This window comes from Kogia breviceps, chromosome 19 (assembly GCF_026419965.1).
Source record: "Kogia breviceps isolate mKogBre1 chromosome 19, mKogBre1 haplotype 1, whole genome shotgun sequence".
NCBI classification, from domain to species: domain Eukaryota; kingdom Metazoa; phylum Chordata; class Mammalia; order Artiodactyla; family Physeteridae; genus Kogia; species Kogia breviceps.
Genome location: NC_081328.1, coordinates 57,614,148 through 57,636,430, shown reverse-complemented (window position 1 = coordinate 57,636,430; position 22,283 = coordinate 57,614,148). Strand labels below are relative to the sequence as shown.

General features: G+C 57.4%; 2 protein-coding genes and 1 long non-coding RNA gene across 9 annotated transcripts in view; 1 reads left to right on the top strand and 2 right to left on the bottom strand.

Moving 5' to 3' along the window:
* Positions 1–214: 214 nt before the first annotated feature.
* On the bottom strand, positions 215–11,141 carry CACNG1 (calcium voltage-gated channel auxiliary subunit gamma 1). The gene is made up of 4 exons (XM_059047387.2): positions 10,625–11,141; positions 2,526–2,600; positions 1,289–1,426; positions 215–879 (listed from the first exon to the last, which is right to left on the bottom strand). The coding sequence occupies exons 1-4, from the start codon at positions 11,124–11,126 to the stop codon at positions 653–655; spliced, it is 942 nt and encodes a 313-aa protein (XP_058903370.2). The 5' UTR covers positions 11,127–11,141; the 3' UTR covers positions 215–652.
* On the top strand, positions 9,420–19,423 carry LOC136793267 (uncharacterized). 7 transcript variants are annotated; one of them, XR_010838322.1, is made up of 6 exons: positions 9,420–9,617; positions 12,154–12,208; positions 12,969–14,716; positions 14,839–14,959; positions 15,524–16,520; positions 17,594–19,423. It is a non-coding gene; the product is annotated as an uncharacterized lncRNA (long non-coding RNA). The 7 variants fall into 7 exon arrangements; XR_010838317.1 differs by having other exon boundaries at positions 15,524–18,336; positions 18,773–19,423; XR_010838321.1 differs by having other exon boundaries at positions 15,524–19,015; positions 19,175–19,423.
* The window catches only part of CACNG4 (calcium voltage-gated channel auxiliary subunit gamma 4), a 52,924-nt gene continuing 50,021 nt past the window's right edge, over positions 19,381–22,283 (bottom strand). Inside the window, exon 4 of the mRNA XM_059048533.2 lies at positions 19,381–22,125. Within this exon, the coding sequence (XP_058904516.1) occupies positions 21,587–22,125 (539 nt within the window). The 3' untranslated portion in view covers positions 19,381–21,586. The remainder of the gene's footprint in view (positions 22,126–22,283) is intronic.

Below are 22,283 nucleotides of genomic sequence, written 5' to 3'. Positions count from 1 at the left end.
GTTTCTCCCAAACAAAACCCCGGGGCCCAGAGTGACAAGCTGGCATTCCGAGCCTCTAGGTCTGGTTGGTAAGCAGACCCTCTGTGCCTCTCATCCCCACAGAAGTCCTCAACATCCCCGGGGGCTCCGCCTTCGTTTCCCCGCTGGGTCACGGGGCCCCTGGGCTGTGGTCAGGAACCCAAAAATTTCTACGCAAGGCCAAGGAAAAAGCAAGTTTTTGAAGAGGTTTTATTTCAAACCACAGTCAGTCAGAGTCTAACCAGTTAAAAACTGCTTGTTGGGTCTCCCAGAAGCCACGGAGGGGCTGTTCGGGTCACCAGGAAGGAGGGTCTGGCCACTCACACAGCTGAACACCCAGAATAGGCAAACGAGCCACAGAGGACGGTCGGTGGGCTCCTCAAGGACCAGCGGGGCTCCAGCGGGAGGTCGGGCCTCTCCAAGCGCCTATGCGGCTGCCTTCCTCCTGCACGGGGCAGGTCTGGACCACCTCCACTTGCTGGTTCACCGCCCAGAGGAGCGCTCAGCCAGGGCGAGCAGCTGTGCTGCGGGGGGGAGGGGCAGGGGGGACCGCCTCCTTCTAGAATGTTCCGGGCTGGGCTCAGCCTCTACCTCCTTGGGGGACTACAGCCCCGAGGGCCAGGGCCCAGGATAGCTAGTGCTCGGGCTCGGCATCCATGCAGGACTCCCAGGGGTTCTGGGGCATCCGCGGCAGGGAGAAGAGCAGGAGGGCAAGGCCGCCGAGGAAGAGGAGGACGAAGCCCGCGCAGGCGCAGGCGAAGGACCAGGAGTAATGGTACTTGATCCAGACGGTGTCCTCGCTGTCGATCATGCGCTTCACCGACTGCCGCGTGACCTCCACCGAGACGAAGATGCAGAGACCTGGGGGCAGGGCTGGACTCAGGGCCCCGGGCGCCCCCCGCTCCGCGTCTAAGCCCCGCTTCCTGATGCTCATTGCAACAAAAATCCAGTGTTGCAATCGAACCCCCGGGGCTTCCGCGTGGGCTTCAAGGTGGAGACCCCGCCGGGGGAGGGGCGGGGGGGGGCTCGTGAAAGGGCCCCGAGACTGAGGTCCCAATCAGGAAGCTGCAAAAGTGCGCCCTTTGCCTTTAACGGCCTTTCGTTCCGAGATCTGGCCCCTCCTGGCCCACCGGCCCTGGCTGAAGCCCTGGGCAAGCTTGCCCCTGGGTGGAGCCTGGGAATCTGTCCACACCGAGGCCCCAGGGAGGCGTGAGAATGGGGTCGAAGCATCCACCCGGACCCGGCACCCGGACAGGAGCCGCCATCCTACCCGCAAAGGCGTAGAACATGGACGCTGGCCTCAGCAGGTAATCCCGCGTCTTCCCGAAGGACAGGAGCACGCAGATGGTCCCCGCGATGACGAAGCCCAGGCTGAAGATGGCAATGGCTGCGGCCGAGATGCTGTACTCTGTGGCACACAAGAGGGCGCGGACGCGGGACCTCAGAGGGGCCTCGTCCCCTGCACCTTTTGTCACCACTGGTGGCGCCTGCCGCCAGGTTCGTGACAGTACCACGTTCGACTACTCCCTTTCCCCAGGTGAGAAAACCCAGGTCCGAGAGATTAAGTCACTCCTTCAGAGTCGCACCGTGGCTAAGGGGAGGGACCAGGATGTGCACACGACCTAGTTCCTTCTCCCAGGTCAGGCACCAAACTGAAGTGCCTCCCTCCAGGGGCAGAGGCCCCGGAAGGAAGCGTGAGATTTGCGGCGGGAGACCTTTCTGCAACAGAGACCTTCCTCCGAGTGTCAGGGCAGAAGGTGGCACTCAGGCTGGCGTGGTCTGTCCTGGGACTGACAGGCAGCCTCTGGAAGGATGACGGAGTGTGGCTTGTTACAGAGCTCGGTGCCCAAGAGGATCTGCGTGTGTGTGCGTCACAGTGCGTGCGTCCGTGTGCGTGCGTGCGCGTGCGTGCGCGTGCGTGTGTGTGCATACCCGTGCCGCGTGCAGTCTTCTGTACACATGCACATGCGGGTCTCTACCCAGTCCAGGGGGTGCCTCCGAGCTCGGTGGTTCCCACAAGGCCCCCCAGGGCACGTGTGCCTCAGGGGCCCTCACGCATCTGCCCCAGTCCCCCCCCCCCCCGCTTCTCGGGGAGTGAGTATAGGCGAGGGAGGGACTCAGACAGACTCCCCGCACACTCTGAGCCGCCAGCCCTGCGGGCCACCACAGGGATCTTGAGTCCTTGCTCCATTGTCAGAGCTCCTGTGACAGCGGCGTCCCTCGGGCTCAGTGGGAAAAGGGGCCCCGGCTGCCCTTGGGAGCTACCAGGCAAGAGTCTCTTTTACAAACGCTCCCGAGCCCTGACGCAGGGACGCTCAGGATGCCTGGAGATGGATGATGCTGTCTCGGGGTCGCAGAGGGTGACCTGGCGGCTGTGCTCAGATGCACGGGAGGGGCTGCTCGTCATCAAGATCCAGAAGTCGGGGCATTTGCGCCTGTGATTTTCCAGTTCAGCAGCGTGACGGGAGCCACCTTTCCTCCCCTCCCCGCTCTCCACACGGGCTCACCTTTCTGAGTGGTAAGTTCGAAGATCTCCGAGCTCTCTCCTGGGTTAAAATGCCTGAAGTAGGAGCAGTTTTTCTCTGCAAAGGAGGGAGACGGCCTATGAGTTGAGAGAAAGGGCTGCAGCCGGGGCAGGGGCTCAGCTGAGAGAGGGCAGGTGCCGTCCCCTAGGGGGTTTCTGCTCCCTTAACCCTGACCCCGGGCTGAAACCCACATCTTTCACCAACCCTTAGACCAAAACGTTGGTAGGAAAGGGGGTTGCATAAGAGGCTGGGAGATCATCAGGGAGCTGAGGCTGATCGAGTCCAGGGGGCAGAGAGCCCTGGGGTACTGAGCCCCTTACGCAGGCAGGAAAACTGAGGCCCAGAGCGCAAGTCATCTGTTGGGGACACAGGACCCGTGGTCAAGCAAGGGCCAGACAGAGGTTCTCAGCCAGGACTGATTCTGCCCCTAGAGGACACTGGGCGGTGTCTGGAGACATTTTTATGTCACAACTGGGCGGGGCTGCTACCGGCATCTAGTGGGTAGAGGCCCGGGATCTGCTGAACATCCTACCATGTACAGGACAGCCCCCTGCAGCATAGAATTACAGGCCCCCAAATGCCAGTAGTGGTGAGGCTGAGAAACACTAGTTCACATCCAGTCTAGGGCTGGGCTTCTTATCTGCATCCAGGCCCACCCTGAGGCACTGGGTGTGACCTGGGAAGCAAGGTGTTTTCCAAGAACTTTCCAGGAGATTCTGATGTTCAGCCAGGTTTAGAAGCCTGGCTCCCGGCCCCTTAAAATGCCCTTCAAAGGGCTTTTTTTTTCCTATATGGACTTGGGTGAAGGGCAGAGAACCTCTAACTAACTGAGGGCCAAACGTGATCAAAAGCTCGTTTCTTTAGGCCCTCAATGCCTGTGGCCACAGAAACAGCCCAGATAAGGCCGCCCCAGGTGAGCTGCTTGGCCCACCTGATCAGTGTCAGAAAAGCCACAGAAGATCTGTGCTGGCAGCAGGACCCAAAATCTGGATTTGATGGGGCGCAGAGGAAGGACTCAGAACAAAGAAGTTCACACTGATTTTCAATATAATTTCTCCTCCATTCCTCTCCTTTAATCCCTCTTGTAACTAGATATACTGGAAAATCAAAGGATAGTCTTATCGCTTATTGAATACAGTTTAATATTCTATACTCTTGATTTAGGAAGTAGATGAATGGGTTATTTTATACTATTTTGTTTCTTTTTTTAAAAAAAACTGAATTCAGTTGCTTTTTATTTCTGTGAGGCCCTTCATTGAATTCTTTTTCCTGTGGATCCTTGAACCCCAAAAGAAAAACATCTCTGCTCCTAGTTTAGATGGCATCTAGTTTGTGCATCCATTTCTTTACCTACATTCAAATGACCACCAGGCGTTTGATGCCCAGTTTCCTTTGGAAACAAACCTGAGTTTCGCGAAGTCATAGCTTTCATTGGGGTCCAGGCTTCCATCTGCCTGACCTGTATAATCTTGTTCCACTGAAGCCTGTGGCCTCCATTTCCCCTCCCCCAATGTCAGGGTTACGGCCGCTCCCCTAAGTCCAGGAAGAGAGTGACCCCGGGAGATGGAGCCTGGTTTAGCAGCAGTAAATGTTCCATGAGGTAAACAGCCTTTTCTTTGAGCTGCTATATTTAAATCACTTTCCTTTTGAGCTGAGTTACCTGGGGTGTGTGGCTGCTGCTGGTGATCCAGGATTGATGCTGTGCTTTTCTCTCTCGCAGCTTCTGGTGCTATTTTAAAGCACAATGGAACCCTCTTATATTTGTTAGATTATTAGCTATAGATTCTCTTGAATCGCTGCTTCAAAATGGCTCGTGCGGACTCACAGGTCTCCTCGTGTCTCCCTCTGGACAGAGGAAAACTTCTGTTTCTTTCTTTAAGGGCCAATCTCGGTCGTCATTGAAAACCCTCTGAAAAGAACTGACTGAATTCAAGTGTGTTTCACGGTCGGTTCTCTCCCTGACGACGCACAAGCCAAGTTAAAAGCGTTCGTCGGGCACGAAAGGCCCGGAGATAAAGGCCCGTCGGGAGCCCGGCCGAGGCCCGGCTGTCCGGCGGGTCCGCGTCGCCGAGGCCCCTCTTGCACAGGGAGTGTTCGGGGTGTCGGCGCCCCCGCCAGACACACACTGGGCGCTGGGGGGCACCCACGCAGGGCACCTGGAAGCCTCAGCTTCTCCCCGACGTGGCCGGTCCTCGGGCTTGAGGATGGGAGCGCCCACCCCGTCTGCTCTCCTGGACTTGGCCCACGAGGAAGGCCAGCGGCCTCGGCGCCGAGCCAGGAGGAGCGTCCGCTGTGGGGCCCCGTGGCTGCCCGTTGGAGACCACGGCCCCTCTGCGGTCCCGTTGGGGATAAATCGGCTCGGGCACCTGCCAGTGTCACTCCAGAACTGCCTGCCCCGCCCCTTAGCCCGGGTGCTGGCTGGGTGACCCGCATCAGGGGCCACTTGCAGAGGAGGGACATTTGAGACGGGCCCTGCGTGGGTGGCGGGTGGGAGGGAGCGGGTGCAGGCGGCGAGCCTTCTGACCTCTGCCTCCCGGACGCCCCTCTACCCCCCGCCCCCGGTCTACATCCCGCCTGCCCGGCGCCTGCGGCTTTGCCTTGTGGGCTCCAGCCCCTACGCCGGGCAGAAGGGGCAAGTGCTTTGGACCGGGCTGGCGGAGGTGCCAGTGACGGGCCGGCGACCTGGGACTGTAATTGGGGGTTCCGAGGCTCCTCCAACCTCCTTGTCTCTGCAAATGGCTCACGGTGATTTTACTATTTGGATTTCTTTTTTTTCTGTGTTTCAGAAATGTCTACCATGAACGGTCATAAGACTCGGTGCTCTAAAAACTTTAAGTGGATTATTCCTTAAAAAATGTCGTAAATCAGTTATCGGGGTTGGAATATTCGGCTCACCAAAGATTCTGATTAAGGGAGGGACTATCTATGCAGAACCATATCTGTGCCAATTTCAAAGGACTAGAACAGACGGCACATTTGACGCCAAGCTGAACTGGGGTTGATATGGCAGCTAGAATGTATCAACCCGGGGCTGGATGGCGCACACTTTACTATATTAAAAAACAACACAAAGCACCTCGTTGATTTGCATAAAACCGAGGGGAGGAGCGCTGTGAGGCTCAGAAGGAACGTCTCGCCCACTTGCTACTGGTGTCGATGCCAGGGTTGCCTTCACCCCTTCTGTCGAAGAAGTTCTTGACCCTCCTGAGCGTGGCTTCTCTGCGCTCTGCGTTCCCCCCTCCCTCTGATCGAAAGGGGGTGGAGAAATCCTCGAGCCCTGACCCCAGAGCTTCAGAGCACTGCTGCCGTGTGCCGGAGAAGTCTAGTTACGGCCCGTCTCCAGCATGGGCTCCTGCGGATGGGAAAGGGGGCCTCTGAGATTCTTGGGGTCAGTGGAGTCATGTTCTTTCATTTGGCTCCAGTCCTGCCCCACGTACTAGAAGAGAAGATGGGCCACTAGAGAAACTGGGCACTGCTGCTGCCTTGTGCTCAAGAGGCAGAGTCTGAAAAGAAACAGCATCGCAGCCCGCCCAAGGGTGAGGGATGACCCGTCCGAGGGGTCTTTGGGCTTTCAGACAGGCAGCCTCTTCTGACAGCTGGGAAGCCCCTGCTCTCACTCCGGAGACACCGGAATTGACCTCAGACGCTGCTGCTGCGCGTGGCAGTCCTTCTAGGACTCGTGGTCAGTGGAAACCCCAAAGTAGACAACTTGTGTCCTCGGAGCCTCCAGCTTTCTATGGCTGAGTGGGACCTTGAAAAGCTTCCTCTATTTCGCCAGCTCTCGATGCAGCTTCCTCTAAATCATGTCATGTCAAAGTTGGTCTCTAATGTGTTTGCTTGGGTCTGCAGCTTTTGGGAATGGTGTTTGTATGTGCAGTGGAGGGTGTGGGGAGGGACTGGAGAGCAAAGAAACTCTGGATTTGAGACTTTAGCCTCGGGAAGACCCCTCTGAGCCTCAGTTTTCTCACACGTAGAATAAGGACCCCCTGTAGAATCCAAGCCTCCTCACCAGGTGGTTGTAGTAAGTAGTATAATGTGGCAACTAAGGTGAATTTTAGGTGTATGAGTCCTGGCTGCTCTCCCATGGTAATTGTGTGACCTTGGTCAAGTTACTCAACTTCTTAGTCCCTTGTTTTCTTTATCTGTAAGATTGGATGATGATAAGAGTATGGACCTCGTAAAGGATTCTGTGAGGATCTGATGCTCCTGATTCTATCTGTCTGTCTGTCTATCATCACCTGTCATCCCACTGTCTTCTGGCCTCCATGGTTTCTAGGAAGAATAAGCTGTTTAATCTCACTAAGAATTTCTTGTATGTGATGAGTTGCTTCCTCTTGTTCCTTACAAAATTCTGTGTCTTTATCTTTCAATGGTTTGATTATGAATTTATCCTGCTTGGAGTTCATTAAGCTTCATGAATTTGTAGATTAATGTTTTTCATCAAATTTGGGAAATTTTCAGCCATTATTTTTCACGTAACCTTCCTGTTCTTCCCCCACCCCCACCTCTCTCCCTCTCTCCTCTTCTTCTGAGACTGCTATTTTGCATATGTTAATACATTTGATACTGTCCCACAGGTCTCTGAGGCTCTGTTCATTTTTCTTCATTTTTCTTTCCTGTCTGTTCCTTAGACTAGCTAATCTCAGTTGACCTATCTTCAGGTTCACTGGTTCTTTTCTTCTATCTGCTATATAACCCCTCTAGTGAATTTTTCATTTCAGCTGTTGTACTTCAAAACTCTGGAATTTCTCTTGGGTCTTTTAAAAATCGTTTATATCTCTTTATTGATATTCTCTATTTCATGAGATATCATTCTCATCTTCATTTTAGTTCTTTAAACATGGTTTCTTTCAGTTCTTTGTATCTAAAATAGCTGATTTTAAATCTTTATCTAGTAAGTCCAATATCTGGGCCTTCTTAAGGATCTATCAGCTGCATCCCCCATCCCGACCCCCAGCCCATGTACGTCATGCTTTTTTAGTTCTTTGCATGCCTTGTAACTTTTTTTTTTTTTTTGTGGTATGCGGGCCTCTCACTGCCGTGGCCTCTCCCGCCGCGGGGCACAGGCTCCGGACGGGCAGGCCCAGAGGCCATGGCCCACGGGCCCAGCCTCTCCACGGCACGTGGGATCCTCCCAGACCCGGGAGCGAACCCGCGCCCCCCCCGGCCCCCGCATAGGCAGGCAGACTCTCAATGACTGCACCACCAGGGAAGCCCCTGCCGTGTAACTTTCTAAATTTAAAATTTAAAACTCAACATTTTAAACAATATAATGTAGCAACGCTGGAAATTAGATGTCCACCCTTCCCCAGGGTTTGCTCCTGTGGCTGTTGCTTACTGTTGCTTGTTAAGTGATATTTCTGAATTAATTTTGTGAAGTCTGTATTCACGTACGGCCACTGAGAACTCTGCTCAGTTAGTTTGGCGGTCAGCTCACAGAGGCTCTTCTGAAGATGCTTGGAACCAACACATCTCCCAGTATTTACTGAGGGGCTTTGTGCTAAGCAGAGGACCAAGCACTCAGCTAAATAGCCTACATTTCTGCCTTCATCGTTTTTTTCTTTCCCTCCCTCCCTGCCTCCCTCCCTTCCCTTCCTTCCTTCCTTCCTTCCTTTCCTCCTTCCTTCCTCCCTCCCTCCCTCTCTTTCTTTCTTTTCTCACACAGCTGTTGGTTTTCAAGGCTATGACAGAGTCGGGGAGGGGAGAACAGGAATAGTGCACGTTAAGACACCACAAAACTCATTGTTCCCACTGAGATTCACCAGTTTGTCTTGAATAAGCACTTGCTGGATTGCTGCAAGACTGGTTAATTTCTAGAGTTCTGAAAAAGTTTATTCTGACCATTTTGGCTAATGTTCTCATTGTTTTTATGGAGAAGAGGATCTTTGGAGGTTCTTACTCTGTCATTTTTTCTGATGTCATCCAAAGTTAATATATGTAAGGCACTTAAAAAAACAATGTTTGGGGGACTTCCCTGGTGGTCCAGTGGTTGAGAATCTGCCTTCCAATGCAGGGGACACAGGTTGGATCCCTGGTCGGGGAACTAAGAACCCACATGCCGTGGGGCAACTAAGCCCACATGCTGCAACTACTGAGCCCTCGCGCCTCAAGTGGAGAGCCCGTGTGCCGCAAACTACAGAGCCCACGTGCTCTGGAGCCTGCAGGCCACAACTAGAGAGACTGCTTGCCACAACGAAGATCCCATGTGCTGCAACGAAGTCCCAACGCTGACAACACATAAACAAATAAATAAAATATTTAGAAAAAAAATGTTTGGCAGACTGTGCTATGTTAGTATTAGCAGTTGTTGATGTTGTTGTTAATAAATGAGAGAACACAAATGAACTCTGTTCCTCCCTCTGGAAAAGAGTGATCCAACAGAGCACAGGAAGGATGGGTGGGGAAGGAAAAAGATGTCCACTTGCAGAGAAAGGAGGGAAGAAGGCAGGAATACACTTTGGAAGCTTGTTGGGGGTAAGGCAGCACTCACAAGTATGGAAGGTATGATTCTCTCTGGACCAGGATAAGACAGCCTGGAGACAGACTCTGCTCAGGCTCAAGGCCAAACCGTGCCGGCTTGTCCCCTGTGGCTGGTCCACTCGCCTCCCTGCCGCCCGTCTCTCCTTGTATAGACTCACCTCACCTCTCTCTTCTTTTGCTCTGTAAACTCACCAGGCTTTAAAAGGCTGGTGCCAAGGACAGGCGGACTAGGCCTTAACAGTGTGTTCCCATGCATGGTCCCTGGAGACTCTGCCCTGCCCTGCCCTGCCCTGCACAGGGGGGTTGGCTGGATGAGGCCCCTGTTCATGGGTGTGCTCAGCAGTGGCTGATGGGCGTGGGCATCCAGGCTATATGATACCCTTCAAGCACATGTCCGTGCCTGTTAAAGCCCTCAGGCCTGGCACTTGGTGTTTCCAAGAGAGCTGGGTGTTTATGAGTCCTCCGGGTGTCCAGTAGGAGCCAGCAGGAGGGGAAGGAAGGGAAGGGAGCGAAGTGGCGGAAAGGGGTTTGGGCACCTTCCTCCCCACGTGGACCGCGAGATCTTCGGGGACTTTAGCAGTGACTTTCTTGAAGGTAAGGGCTCAAGGAACAGCCCGTCTGGCAACAGAGGGAATAATTCTAAAAGCCAGGTGGGACGCTGCACTCCCCCTGGTCCGCTGTCACCTTGGAGTGACAGCTGCAAGCACCGGAAGGGACTTTATGTGGCTGAGCCCAAGGCCCGTATTTCACAGGAAGAAGCAGAGGCCGCGATGGGCTTTGCCAACCCCCATAGTCCTCTGGGGGTCGTGGCCGCTGATTCCCGGCACAGGCCCCCTTCCTCAGCACGCGCTCTATTTGCTATGAACGGGGAGGGCTCCGCGTCTGCAGAACACACGAGCCACCCTCAGACCAGGTGTCCGGGACGAAGAGCTCTGCTTCAATGTGCGCTGCGCTCGCATGGTGGGAAATCGAGGACGGCATTTAAATCACAGGGGAAGGAAACGCTTGCTCATTCTGAACGGGTCCCCGGTCAGGGAGGATTGCGGAAGGACCCCCGGAACTGGCGAAAAGGCAGGTGGCTGGCTGCCCCGCGGCCGGGCCCCGCCTCGCAAGCACGCGAGCTGGGCCGCTGCTGACGGCCGTGTGCGGGAGGGACTCCCGCTTGGCTTCGTGCTCTGCTCTTGCCGTCTTGAAATTCTTAATAATCATGACAAGGAGGCCTGCATTTTCTTTCCGCACTGGGCCCCGGAAGCTCTGAGGCCCACCCTGTCTACACTGCAGCCTGGAGGCCGGGGCCTGAGCCGCCCCCGTGCCCCGCGCCGGCGGCCCGTTCACGGGAAGACAGGGGCCTGTGTTTGCAGGGGGAGGGTGGGGCCGGCGCACCCGAGCCCTGGAGCCCTCGTCTGGCTTCTTCCCTGAGCCTCTGTCCGCCCATCCAGACCTGCGCTCCGGGCCCCGCGCCCCGCGCCCCGCGCCCCGCCGGACGCACGCAACCAGCCGCAGACGCACGCCCGCGCCCCCGGGCCCGTGCGCGGGCGGCTTTCCCCGGAGGGACCGGGAAGGGCACGGGGGGGGGGGGGGCGCTGGGGAGGGTACGTTACCCCCAGGCAGGGTGATGGGTCCGCAGCTCCTGTCGCTGCCGTCGCCCGGGAAGATCCGCTTGGTGCAGATCCGCCAGAGGCCGAAGTGCGCCGCCTGGCAGCTGGCGTTGCGGCGCGGCTCCGCGCGGGGGCTCAGCACGGCCCAGTGGTCGGTCACCACGGCCACCAGCGCCAGCGCGACGCCCGCCAGGACGCAGAGGAGGGCCAGGCGGACCTTCGGGGCCGGGGCCCGGGACATGGCGGTCACGGAGCGGCGGCGCCGGGGCAGCGGGGCCGAGCAGCTGCGCAGACGTGTCAGCGGCCCGCGGGCGCGTCTATTAATGCCACCCCGGCGCCTCGCCGAGGACTGCCGCGCCTCGGGTTTCAGGGCCGGCCTCGCTCCGGGAGCCAGAGGCCGCTCGGGGTGGGGGGCGGGGGCGGGGCTGGGAGCGCAGACGCTCTCCTCGGGGGACCCGGGCTGGGAGGGGCGAGGGGCCGGCGGCCGGGCCGGCTGTGCGAGCATCTTCCTTCTGGGGCTGGAAGGAGCCCGGGGCACGCAGACGGCGGCGCCTCCGTCCGTCCTCGCACCGCGCGGGCCGGTCACCGCGGGGCGGGGGCTGAGCGGGTCCCCGTCCCGGGGGTCTGGGGACAGCCTGCCGAGGGACACGTCGGGGATGCCCTGCCCAGGGCCTCTGGCGCCCACCGCCCAGGCGAGCGCTCCAGCCCTGAGCCCCAGCATACCGCAAAGGGCAGGCAGGAGGATCTCCGGTGGTTCCTGAGCCTCGCATCGTCCCGCACTATTTCCTTATGGATTCCCTTTCCATCCCCGCGGTGAGGTCTAGAAGAAAAGCTCTGTCTGGGGTTAGTACGTCTTTAACACCTTTCTGATGCTTGCAAATCCAAGACTAGCCTAGAGAGGACAGAAAAGCCAGCTGGATTTGACCGTGGTGCTGTTGTCACTGCACCCTTTCAGTTTTACCTCCTATTAACGGCAGGTAATCAAGGTTTTCCAGTTACACTGTCATTTACAAAATAAGCATACTTAAGCAGGAAGAGCAGGAGTAGGTCGATCTACAGGTGACTATGAAGAGGCTAAGGGGCGTGTGGCTGCCACAGAGGACACGTGGAGTTTGGGGACCTCCTACCCACACCCCCTCCACCCCAGCCGGCAGTCCAGGCTGGAGCCCCTACACCCCCTCCCGGGCTTTTGCATCTCCTTTCTCAAGTCACCAGGGGCCTCTTTTGGGGTGTATCCAAGAAGCTGATGCATGGCTAGGAAGACACCCCTGAGCTGGAAAGGGGTTTTTGACCTCTAAAATCCTGGCCTCTGGTTGACACAGCTTACAGAAAGACTGCCTGTGTGAGGAGGAACATTCAGGGGTCCAGCCGCGAGGTCACAGACTGTTAATAACAACGCTGATCATGGTGAGAGCTCAGCGTCAGTGAGCGCTTACTACCTACCAGGCACTCTGCTCAGCCTTTCCATAGCACTGCAGTTAATCTTCACACCAGTCCATGAGGGGAAGACAACTATCACTCCCATTTTACAGATAAGGACCCAGACGCTCAGAGACGTGAAGTAACTTGTCCAAGGTCACACAGCAGGTAAATGGTGAAGCCAGGTTTCAGAACCCAGAGCCCAAACTCTTAACCAGTGGTTGGAGCTGGGAGGAACTTTAGAGATCTATTCTGACTGTAGGGGAGGAAAAATATCTTTGTCCTCTACCCTAACGAAAGACAAATTGACAAGAGAAGAGCATGCAAATTAATGGGGTTTTTAAAAATTAATTATTAAATTAATGTATTTATTTTTGGCTGTGTTGGGTCTTCGTTGCTGCACGCGGGCTTTCTCTAGTTGCGGTGAGCGGGGGCTACTCTTCGTTGTGGTGCGCGGGCTTCTCACTGCGGTGGCTTCTCTTGTAGCAGAGCACGGGCTCTAGGCGCACGGGCTTCAGTTGTTGTGGCTCGTGGGCTCAGTAGTTGTGGCTTGCGGGCTCTGGAGTGCAGGCTCAGTAGTTGTGGCGCATGGGCCCAGCCGCTCCGCGGCATGTGGGATCTTCCCGGACCAGGGCTCGAACCTGTGTCCCCTGCATTGGCAGGCGGATTCTTAACCCCTGTGGCCCCAGGGAAGTCCTAATGTAAGTTTTATGTGGCAAAGGACTCTTTCTAAAACATGAAGACCTAAAGAAACTGTTAAACTTGAGCCTTTGTTTTTGAGTAGTGTATTTATTGTAATCGTTTAATTTTTTCCCTGAATGAAAACATGTTCATTATAAAAATGCAACCACATACATGTATATGGAGAAGAAAAGTGATACTTGTTTTTTTTGTATTCCTTGTCTGTAATACCCCTTTCCTCATCCAGTGAGAAACGCCGTTCACAGTTTAAACCTGAGCGTGTTAATGTGTGCTGTGTGTGATGAAGAGTGGGTACAGGTCATCCCTGGCGGTCCAGCGGTAAAAAAAAAGCCTTCGCATGAGGGTTCGATCCCTGGTCGGGGAATGAAGATCCCACATGCCACGGGGCAGCTAAGCCCGCACGCCACAACTACAGAGCCCACGCGCCCGTGCACCACAACTAGAGAGAAGCCCACACACCGCAACTAAGAGCCAACACAGCCATAAATAAATAAGTAAATAAATGGTGGGGGGGGTCAGAGCGGCCTTCCTGTGCCTGCCCTTTCTCAGATCCCTTCAGGTTAAATGTGCAGTCTGGCGAGGTGCCGTATCTTGAGGCAGCGTGTCCTGAACCCCGCTGTGACTGATTAAGGAGCCTGTGGCCTAGAGGCAGGACGTCACAAACCAGGACCCCCGTGAACAAGCACAGGGCGGAGACCTCAGGGCTCCAGCCACAGACTGGCCTGAACCTCCGCATCACACACCAGCCCTCATCCAAGTTACAATCTCCCGACGGCGTCTCTCTGAACCTGCCTCACCTCTGCCCCCCTCCTGTCCCCGTCCGCCTGCCCCCAACCCATCACAACCCGGTGACTTGCCGACACCTGTCACGGCTTGCTTCGGCTCAGAGCGCGCGCGTGTGTGTCTTCAGGCAGCGGTGGCCCCCCGAGAGAACTCCTGGCAGCCGGGGTGTGACACGCACCCTCAGGCCCCTCGCGTCGCCCCGGTGGGCCCGGCTTCGGGGCCCAGGCGGCCGGGGTCTCAGGGGGCGCTGGGTAGCCGGATGCGGCCCCGCGGTGTGTCAGGCACCCCAGCCGAGCAGCAGGTGTAGAGGCTGGCGTTTTAGGACTGGCCATCTAGGAAGAAGCGCGTTTGCTGGTGTGGTGGGGGTGGCACCCTAAGCTTTCCGGCGCCAGGAGCCCCCCGGGGTCTGTGAGCGCGCCCTCAGGGGGACTGGCCCGCAGCGCGCCCAGCCTTGGCCACAGCAGCACCGCGGGCCCCTCCGCGAAGCCAGGCTGCGCGGGGCGTCGGTGCGGGGCGGGTCTGTGCCACACGCAGGGGTCCTGACCCTCAGCCCGGCAGCACGAGCACGGAAGATGGCTGCCCTCTCCCTCTGGAGTAGCCTTTGCGTCAGCCTAGCTCGATGTCGGCAGCCCCAGGGGTTCCGGGCGCCGCCAGGCTGTCCGCTCTGCTCCCCAGGCCCCGCCGGGCCGGGGCGGGGGGCTCCGTGGAGGCCGGAGCTGGGCCACGCCAGCATCCTCCACTAAGGCTCTCCCCTTCCCCGGGGGCTGGCCCGGCGGTGCAGGAACCAGCCAGCTGCGCGGTGGGAGCCCTGCCCTGCCAGCCTCCAGCTGCGTGGCTGTCAGCCAGTTAACCTCTAAACGGCTGTTCCTCTAGGACTCGAGATGCTGCACGTCACCAGCTCAGATGCTATGCACTGACTTAGGTCCCCCTCGAATGCGTACGTTGAAGCCCAAACCCCAACCTGATGGTACTGGGAGGCGGGACCTTTGGGAGGTGTTTAGGTTTCGATGAGGTCACGAGGGAGGGGCGCTCATGATGGATGATAAGGACGACGGACGCCAAAGACTTTGCTCTTTCTTCTCGTCAGCCACGGGAGGACTTAGCAAGAAGGCCAGAAAAGCCCAGAAGGGGGCTCTTACCAGAACCCAACCGTGCTGGCACCATGACCTAGGGCTTCCGGCCTCCAGAGCTGTGAGAAACACATTTTGTTCTTTAAGGCACCCAGCCCGTGGCGTTCTGTCGCGGCAGCCTGAGCCGGCTGAGGCATCAGGCAGTCCGTCCAGCTTGGTCTTTGCTATGATTGTTGCTTACAGACTGCAGATGGATCCGCTTTCCCTGATGGGCCGCAAGCTTCTGGAGACTGTATTATGTGCTCCTTCTGGGTTACCTCGGAGAACCCCCTGGATCTGAGCCCAGGGTCGGATCTTCATAAAGGTTTGTTGAATGACGGATGGATGGATGGACTGAAGGAAGGAGCAGAAGCTCGGGTAACTGACCCCACCCGATGAGCCCCGGCCGCAGGGCCGTAAGAGGTGGCAGCTCGGCTTAACCCGGGACAGCTGGGCCGGAGGCTACCGTGCTTCCAGGTGCCGCGGGGCAGCCCAGGAGGGCGCCGTGGCTGCTCTGTGATCAAGCACGCGAGGAAGAGCCGACCTTTTCTCCAGACGGTCTGTAGAATAGCGATGCCGGACTCAGCGCATCGGGAGTTGTCCGCACTTCACTCGTCCAGAGGAACCGGCTTCCCTTTGCCCCAAAAGACTCTGCTCTTTTTCCAAGAAGGGCCAGACATAATTGAGGGAAGGAAAAGTGGGCCTCCCAGAAGTGGGCCTCGTTTGGAGCCGGGGCCAGGGCACACCTGGGTGGGGGAAGCCTCTTCAGAAACGTGCTGATCTGATTTTGAGCTCTGGCTTCGTTAGGCTGAGAGGTGGCCTTGGGCGCATATGTCTTAAAAGGCTCTACCACAAGGCGCCAACCTGTCATCCCAACCTCTTTTCGCAGCTCCGTCTCCCTCCCTGCGAGGTTCGGCGTGGACCTTCTGTCGCCTCAGGCCTGCCGCCCCCAGTTCTAAGCTGTGAGCCAAGGGCGGTCTCTGCCTCTGTCCAGGGGCCCGGACTTCTCCCGTCTGCAAGCCCAGAGATCCCATCGCACGACCTCTGCTTCCATCATCACACCCCCTTCTCTGACTCTCCTGCATCTCCCTCTTTCCCTTAAATGGACCCTTGTGATCACGTGGGGTCCACCCGGATAATCCAGGACAATCTACCTGTCCCAAGATCCCTAATTCAGTCACATCTGCAGAGTCCCTTTTGCCATGTAAGGTGGCATAGGCGCAAGTTCCGGGGATTAGGACTCGGACATCTTTGGGATGTCCGCACTATTCTGTGCGCCACACGCACTGACTTATGATTTCCTTGATTTTTTCTGGCAGCGCCTCGCAGCTCAGGTGCAGGGATGGAGAAGGTGGGAGGTGACGCTGAAGGAGGGCTGCGGCTCTTCCAGGGGGAAAAGCGAGAAGGAAGAGGCCGAGGGAACTGAGGGCAAGGGTGGGTTTAAAGGATGACTTGTCAGGTCTGGTTAGGATTGGTTAGGTCATGGGTAGCGCGACCCGGAAATGTCACCGTGTTGGGAGAAAATGGAGAGGTCAAGACCCTGAAGGCCTTGATGAGGTTGCAAAGCAGGTATAGTGGGGGGATGGGCAAAGGAACGGGGCGCATTGGAAGCTGTGGTCAGAGGAGGATGGGGCCCCGATGATCCGGCGGGGGGACAGTCAGGGGAGATGGTGAGGTCCAGGCTGGGGATGAAGGTGAGTGGACACGGGAAGGTCAGGTGGTCCCCGGAGGCGAGCAGGCCCGAGAGCTGAGGGGCCAGGACTCGGAGTGTTGGCCCCGTGCACGTTGACGTGGCAGGACTTGGGGTGCGGAGGACGGCTTCGCGGCAGAGGTGAAGCCTCTGATGAGGTGAAGGAGCAGCCAGGAGGGCGTTCAGGAGATGACAGGTGGGAAAGGGTTCGCGGTGGTCTACCCAGGCCCTCTGAGAAGGCTCTTCCCCGGGAGGGTGGAGCAGCGAGGGTTTGGAGGTGTCAGCATCCCCCCTCTCTCCTCTCCTGCAATTAGAAGTCCAAGGACATGAGTTCATAACCTCCCCTGATGGCAGACTTCTGTTCCTGAGGTTGCATCGGCAGTTTGGGTGGGAGCTGCAAGTTTAAAAGTGTCTGAATCAGGTGTATCTGCCCCCCAGCTTCCTCTGGATCCTAAGGTCCCTCAGATCTCCCTTTTCCCTTTGCAGCCCCACCTCCTGGGACTGAGGGGGGGGGCTGGGCAGCTTGAGTGTTACACTAGGACCCTGGCAGGGAAGCCCCGTGGGAGGATGGACAGCATTTAGCAGGAGGCAGGGGATTAACCCCATGTACATTTGGGTGCAGTGAAACCTTAACTGTGCTTACGTCTTAGGTGGTGGGATTTGGGCTGGTATTGTTTTCTTCTTTAACTTTTCTGTATTTTGCAGATTTTTTTTAAAGGTAAAATGTAATACTCTTAGAATGAGAAAAACATGAGAATTATTTGTTTTAAAGAGCACCTACTTATTTGCAATTTAATTTGTGGGCTCTGGAGATCTCCCAGGGGTTAACGTATCTCCTAGAACCCTTATCAAGGGACAGAGGTCAGGACGTAGGTCCCTCCAAGCCCCCTTTCCTGAAGCTGTAGGCACGAGGTGGGGGGGTTGTCACCCTCTTTGATCGCAGACTTCTGTTCCTGAGGTTGCACCAGCAGTTTTATTGGAAGCTGCAAGTTTAAAAATATCAGTATCAGGTGTATCTGCCCCGGCTGCCACTCTGGATTCTAAGGTCCCCTCGGTCCCTCCCCTCGGGGCCTCCCCTCCCCCGCCCAACGCTAGGGCTGGGCGGCCAGGGGGTGCTATATTAGGAACCAGCCCGGGAGCCGAGGTCACATGGCTGGCTCTGAGCTCCCTGCAGGGAGGCCTGCCCCCATCTTCTCCTTGCTGCCAGGCCTCTCTCTCCTCTTGCCAACTGCACGCTAGGGACCTAAAACAGGACCTCTCCCCGCACAGCCTGGGGACCACTGAGGGCAGAAATGAATGGGCTGCAGCCAGAGACACCGCTGGGACGGGAGCCTCCACCCGGGGGCGCCACACAGAGCCTGGATCGGCTGAATGACGGGTTTGTCCCCCAGCAAGTTGCTGCCGGCACAGACACCCTGCGGCCCGGCTCTCAGAGCACCTCCTCCCAGGGCTGTTCTAGAATAATTCTTTTGGGGAAATTCCTTGAGTGTTGTTAGTCGGCAGACGCTCCTGAAAGCTCACCCTAAGGCCAGCCCCCAAGGTGGCGCATGTATGAATGTTTTTGCTTCAGTTAAACTCGAACTCATCCTCCCAGCGGCCCTGGGAGGGAAGCACTACCCTCCTCGTCGGACCCGGGAGGGAACTGGGGTTCTGAGCGAGCTCGGGTTACTGGCCGCTGCTGCCCAAGGGTGGCTGGAGGACTTGGTCTCTGTCTTCCTGGCTCTCGGCGACGCCGCTGCAGCTGCCGGCGGTGGGCAGTGAGGCCCAGTGTCCAGCTGGCCCAGGATTCTGGGCTTGTTCCACCACTGCCCTTTGGTTCAATTCCATCAGCATTTTGTCCCCAAACCCTGGGTCAAGGTACACGTTACCCGCACCCAGGGAAAGGTTGCCTTTTTCCCATTTCCTTCCTCAACCCCCGACTTCTGTTTTCAAAACTGGTGGCTCAGAAGTGAAGAGGAGAAAGGCGGAAATCGAAGTGTGTTGAAGGGAAAGGAAAGACTGAGAATAAATACGTGAGTTTTCCTAATGTGTCCACAGCCTAGATGCAAGTACTGAAAACGTGCTGTGTGATCCTCACCCTTTCTGGGCCTCGGTTCCCCTCATTGTAAAACCAGCTGGGAATTATTGGCATTTGGGACCAGATTATTCCTGGGGGTGGGGGTGGGGGAGGGCTGTCCTGTGCGCTGCACGGTGTTGAGCATTCTCGGCCTCTGCCCACGCGACGCCAGTAGCACCCCCTCCCCAGCTGTGACAACCAGAAATGTCTCCAGACATCGGCAAATGTCCCCTGGGAGTAAAATCACCCCCGACTTGAGAACCGCTGGGCTAGTGGTGTCTCCCTTTTGAGTTTGTTATGAAGATGCTCAAAAAGTTTTCCTTCCTTCCTTTCGGTCTCCCTTCCGTCTCCCTCACCTCCTTCTTTGGACTTGATTCCTCTTCTATGATGAGCACATTGAATGAGATGATTCCTGCGACACCTGCCACCCCTGCTGCTCTTGACGCCCGGTGAGCCTGACATTCCCGTTTACGTCGAGGCTGGAGCTCAAGCCTGCTCCTCCAACCTGGGAAGAAGGTAGCGTGGACCCATTTTACAGATGGGGCATCCAGAGCAGAGGAGAGGCCCGACTTCAACTCTGGAGCTGGAGGAGGGGCTCTGGACACACAGAGGCTGATGCAGTCCCAGGCAAAGGGGTCAGTTTCAAGTAGGCACTCCCAGAAAGATCGGGGAGGGGAGGCAAAAGAGGGAGATGCCCAAAGACCCAGACCAGGAGCTGAGACGGACCAGCTCTGCCCCCAATTGTATTCCTTCCGTCCCCGGCTAGACTACACAGCCCGTCTCCCGGCTCTCAGGTGGGACCACGTGACTGAGCTCTGGCCAGCGGCATGTGCGCAGAAGGGGATGTCACAACTTCCTGGTCCGTTAAAACCTCTCACAACACCCTCTACCCACAAGACCACGTGCCGTCCCCCTTCGCCATCTGCCCGCTGGATGTCAACGCCAAAACTCACGTCAAGCCTTGCGGGGACCTCCCCCCTCCCCCATCGAGAAGAGAACGTTTTACAAATGTTTTTATTTAATTAAAAAAAAGACAACCAACAGCCCCAGACCGGTAGTAGGTACGGGATTCACAGGGGCTTAACTGGCGAGACGCACAGGGGCGGGATGGAGAGGGCGTGGGGTCCGGGGGGGGTGAGGGCCACAGGGCACCCGGTGCCCCGTGGGCGCAGGTCTCAGGGTGAGGGCAGGCGAGGAGGAGGGGCGGCCAGAACCTGGGGCGACGGTGGGAGAAAGCTGTGAAGACCACAGGCGCTGAGGGGGCTCTGCTTCCTGCTCTTCTGTCCCGCCTGTCGCTTCTTTCTACTTTCTTGGTCCCGAAAGCGGGCCCTGCCTTCTCTTCCTGGGACTGGGCAAGAGGTAGGATTCATCGGAACACAGCTTTCTCCACGAAATGATGGAAACTTCCAGGGCAGCGGGTGGGAAGGTGGCTTACGCGGAAGAAAGGACAAGGCTGCCTGCTTTGGGAAGTGACCTCGCTGGGGGAGGAGTCCCCGGATTTTGCCGCCATCCTTCTAGCCTGCTGCGATGGTGTCATGGCCTGGGGAGGGGGAGGGCGGGCAGGGGCAGGCCACCAGCCCGGACACTCCAGCACTCACTGCTGTACATGCTTGGACGAGCCACACAAAGCCAACCTCGACGGGGGTGGGGGGGGTGGGGAAGGGTTTCGAGCAAGCGCGGAGGGGCCCCGGCACGCGGTCACTGGGGGCGGATGGGTGGAGGTCCCCTCTGGGGGCGGCGGAGGTTGGCGACGACCTTGACCCGGGTCTGAACTCCTGGGGCCGAGTCCGCCCGGGGGGTCCACGAGCAGGTGGCTGAGGTAAGAATTAGCTTTGTCGCTTCTAAGTACGACAGCTATACCGGGATCGCAGAGGACTGCTTCAGGGGGTTACCAGGTCTCAAAAAGTAAGAAAGGATCTGTCTTCAGAAAGCATGTGTTTATATAAAAGAGGCTCAGCTCCGTGTTCCAGAAAGCTTTCCCCCTGAGCCCGGACACGCTTCCACATTCTCTGCCTGCCCCCGGAGGGGAGAAACGGTTGGAAAAACGTCAAGCGTGTAACCTGCCGCCTCCCTTCCCAGGTGCTCGGCCCTTTCATCCGAACTTCCTCGCTGAGTGCTTTCGGGGCGGGTGGGGCGGGAGAAGAAGTGACAGTAACAGGGCTTGAGGCAGGGGCTGCTGCCGCTTTTTAAGAGGGAATGAATGCGACTGCTCTCCTGGCGTTTCTGCAGGAAATCAGGAGGAGTGGCCACCCCGGAAACGGGGCTTTGTTCTGATCTTTGGGTCTCCGTTCACCCTCAGGTCTCCCTTTCTCGCACATGTTCAGGCTCTTGTTGCCAAACACCTGGCGGGAAGGTCTGTCCCTATGACCCCCCAGGAGGGGCAGAGCTGCTCCTGAGGCCAGTGGGCAGAGGTGGGGGGACAAAGCAAGAGGCCACCCTTCCTCTGACCCGTGGAATCTTCCTGACACTCAAGTACAGTCAGTGAGTTCTGCCCTTTCCTTGTGAGGCAGAACCTTCCAGAAGCAGACAGGAGAGCCTTTACCTCGCGCCTAGGCCAGCGAAGATGTCCCCAAACCCCACGGACTCCTCCGCAGGCCTCGATGTCCCCAGGCTGACGGAAGTGGCCCCGGACAGCACAAAGGCCAGAGCACCAGGTGGTCACAGGCTCTCTCCTCAGCATCAGTGTTATCTCAACAAGCGGCCGCTGCCAGAGACAGACAGACAGAGCGAAAGGGGGCAAGCTTCGGCTTCCTCGCCTGCGGCTCACAGACGCCAGAACCTTGGGTTCAAAGCAGCTGACCAGCATCCAAAGACCCCTGCAGGCCTGGTGAAGCCTGGGCAGGGAGGGAAGGCCCCGAAAGCCTGTTCTTCCGGCAGAAGATTTGTTTCCAAGAGGAGATGATGGCTCGATTTTGTTTTCCCGGGTCGGGCAAGGCTGTGCAGCCTCAGGAGAGCCCTGGGGCCTCCTGGGAGACTTCGCAACCCTGGGGCATCAAAACACCCTCTTGGGGGATAAAATCAGCCTTCTTGCTTCTGATTCCCGTCTCCGGGGCTTCGCTCCAAGCCAGCCCGCGACCCATTCTGGAGACCCGGGAGAGTGGGGTTTGGCCTCAGTCTGTTGTTGGTCCGTCCTAAGGGTCAGATGCCCCCTGTGGGGTCCGAGCCGCCCATCTGGGGAGAGGCCGGTGCCGAGAGGACGGGGCAGCTCACACCGGGGTGGTCCGCCGGTTGAGCATGCTGATGTGCACGCCTCCCTTCAGGTCCTGCTGGAAGAAGTCGTGCACCTGCAGGAAGCCGGCCTCCTGCTCGGGGCTGTAGCTGGCGGCCGTGGTCACCTTGAGGGGCTCCCTGGACAGCGTGTACATGGACAGCTCGCCCATGGGAATGGCCCCGGCGATCTTCAGCCCCACCGGAGACGCGTCCCTGGACGGGGAGGCCTCGGTGGACCTGGAGCTGGACCGCGAATGCCGTCGCCGGTGCCGGTAGCTCGGCATCCTGGCGTAGGGTGAGGAGGAGGGAGCCTTACGGAACTCCCGTCTGGTCTTAAACCTCAACTCTTTGTTTTTCTCAATGTAAATGTTTACGGCCAGGACGCCCACGGTCTCAGCCACAATGAAAGACAGGGCTCCGAAGTAAAAAGACCAGCCGTAGTTGTAATGGTTTTTTTTGTCTTCGTCGCGCTTGTCGCTGGGGTCTCCCGTGTTGCTGGAAATGTAGACGATGATGCCAATGATGTTACTGAGTCCTGAAAGGGAAGCAGGGGCGGGCGGAACAAAGGCAGAGAGAGGTTAGACCCACAGCTGGGCAGCGGAAGGTGGGCGGGGCAGGGGCTGGTGGGCGGAGCAGAGGCTGCTGAGTAGGGGGGCAGATGGGCGGAGTAGAAGGCAGTTGGTGGAGCAGGGG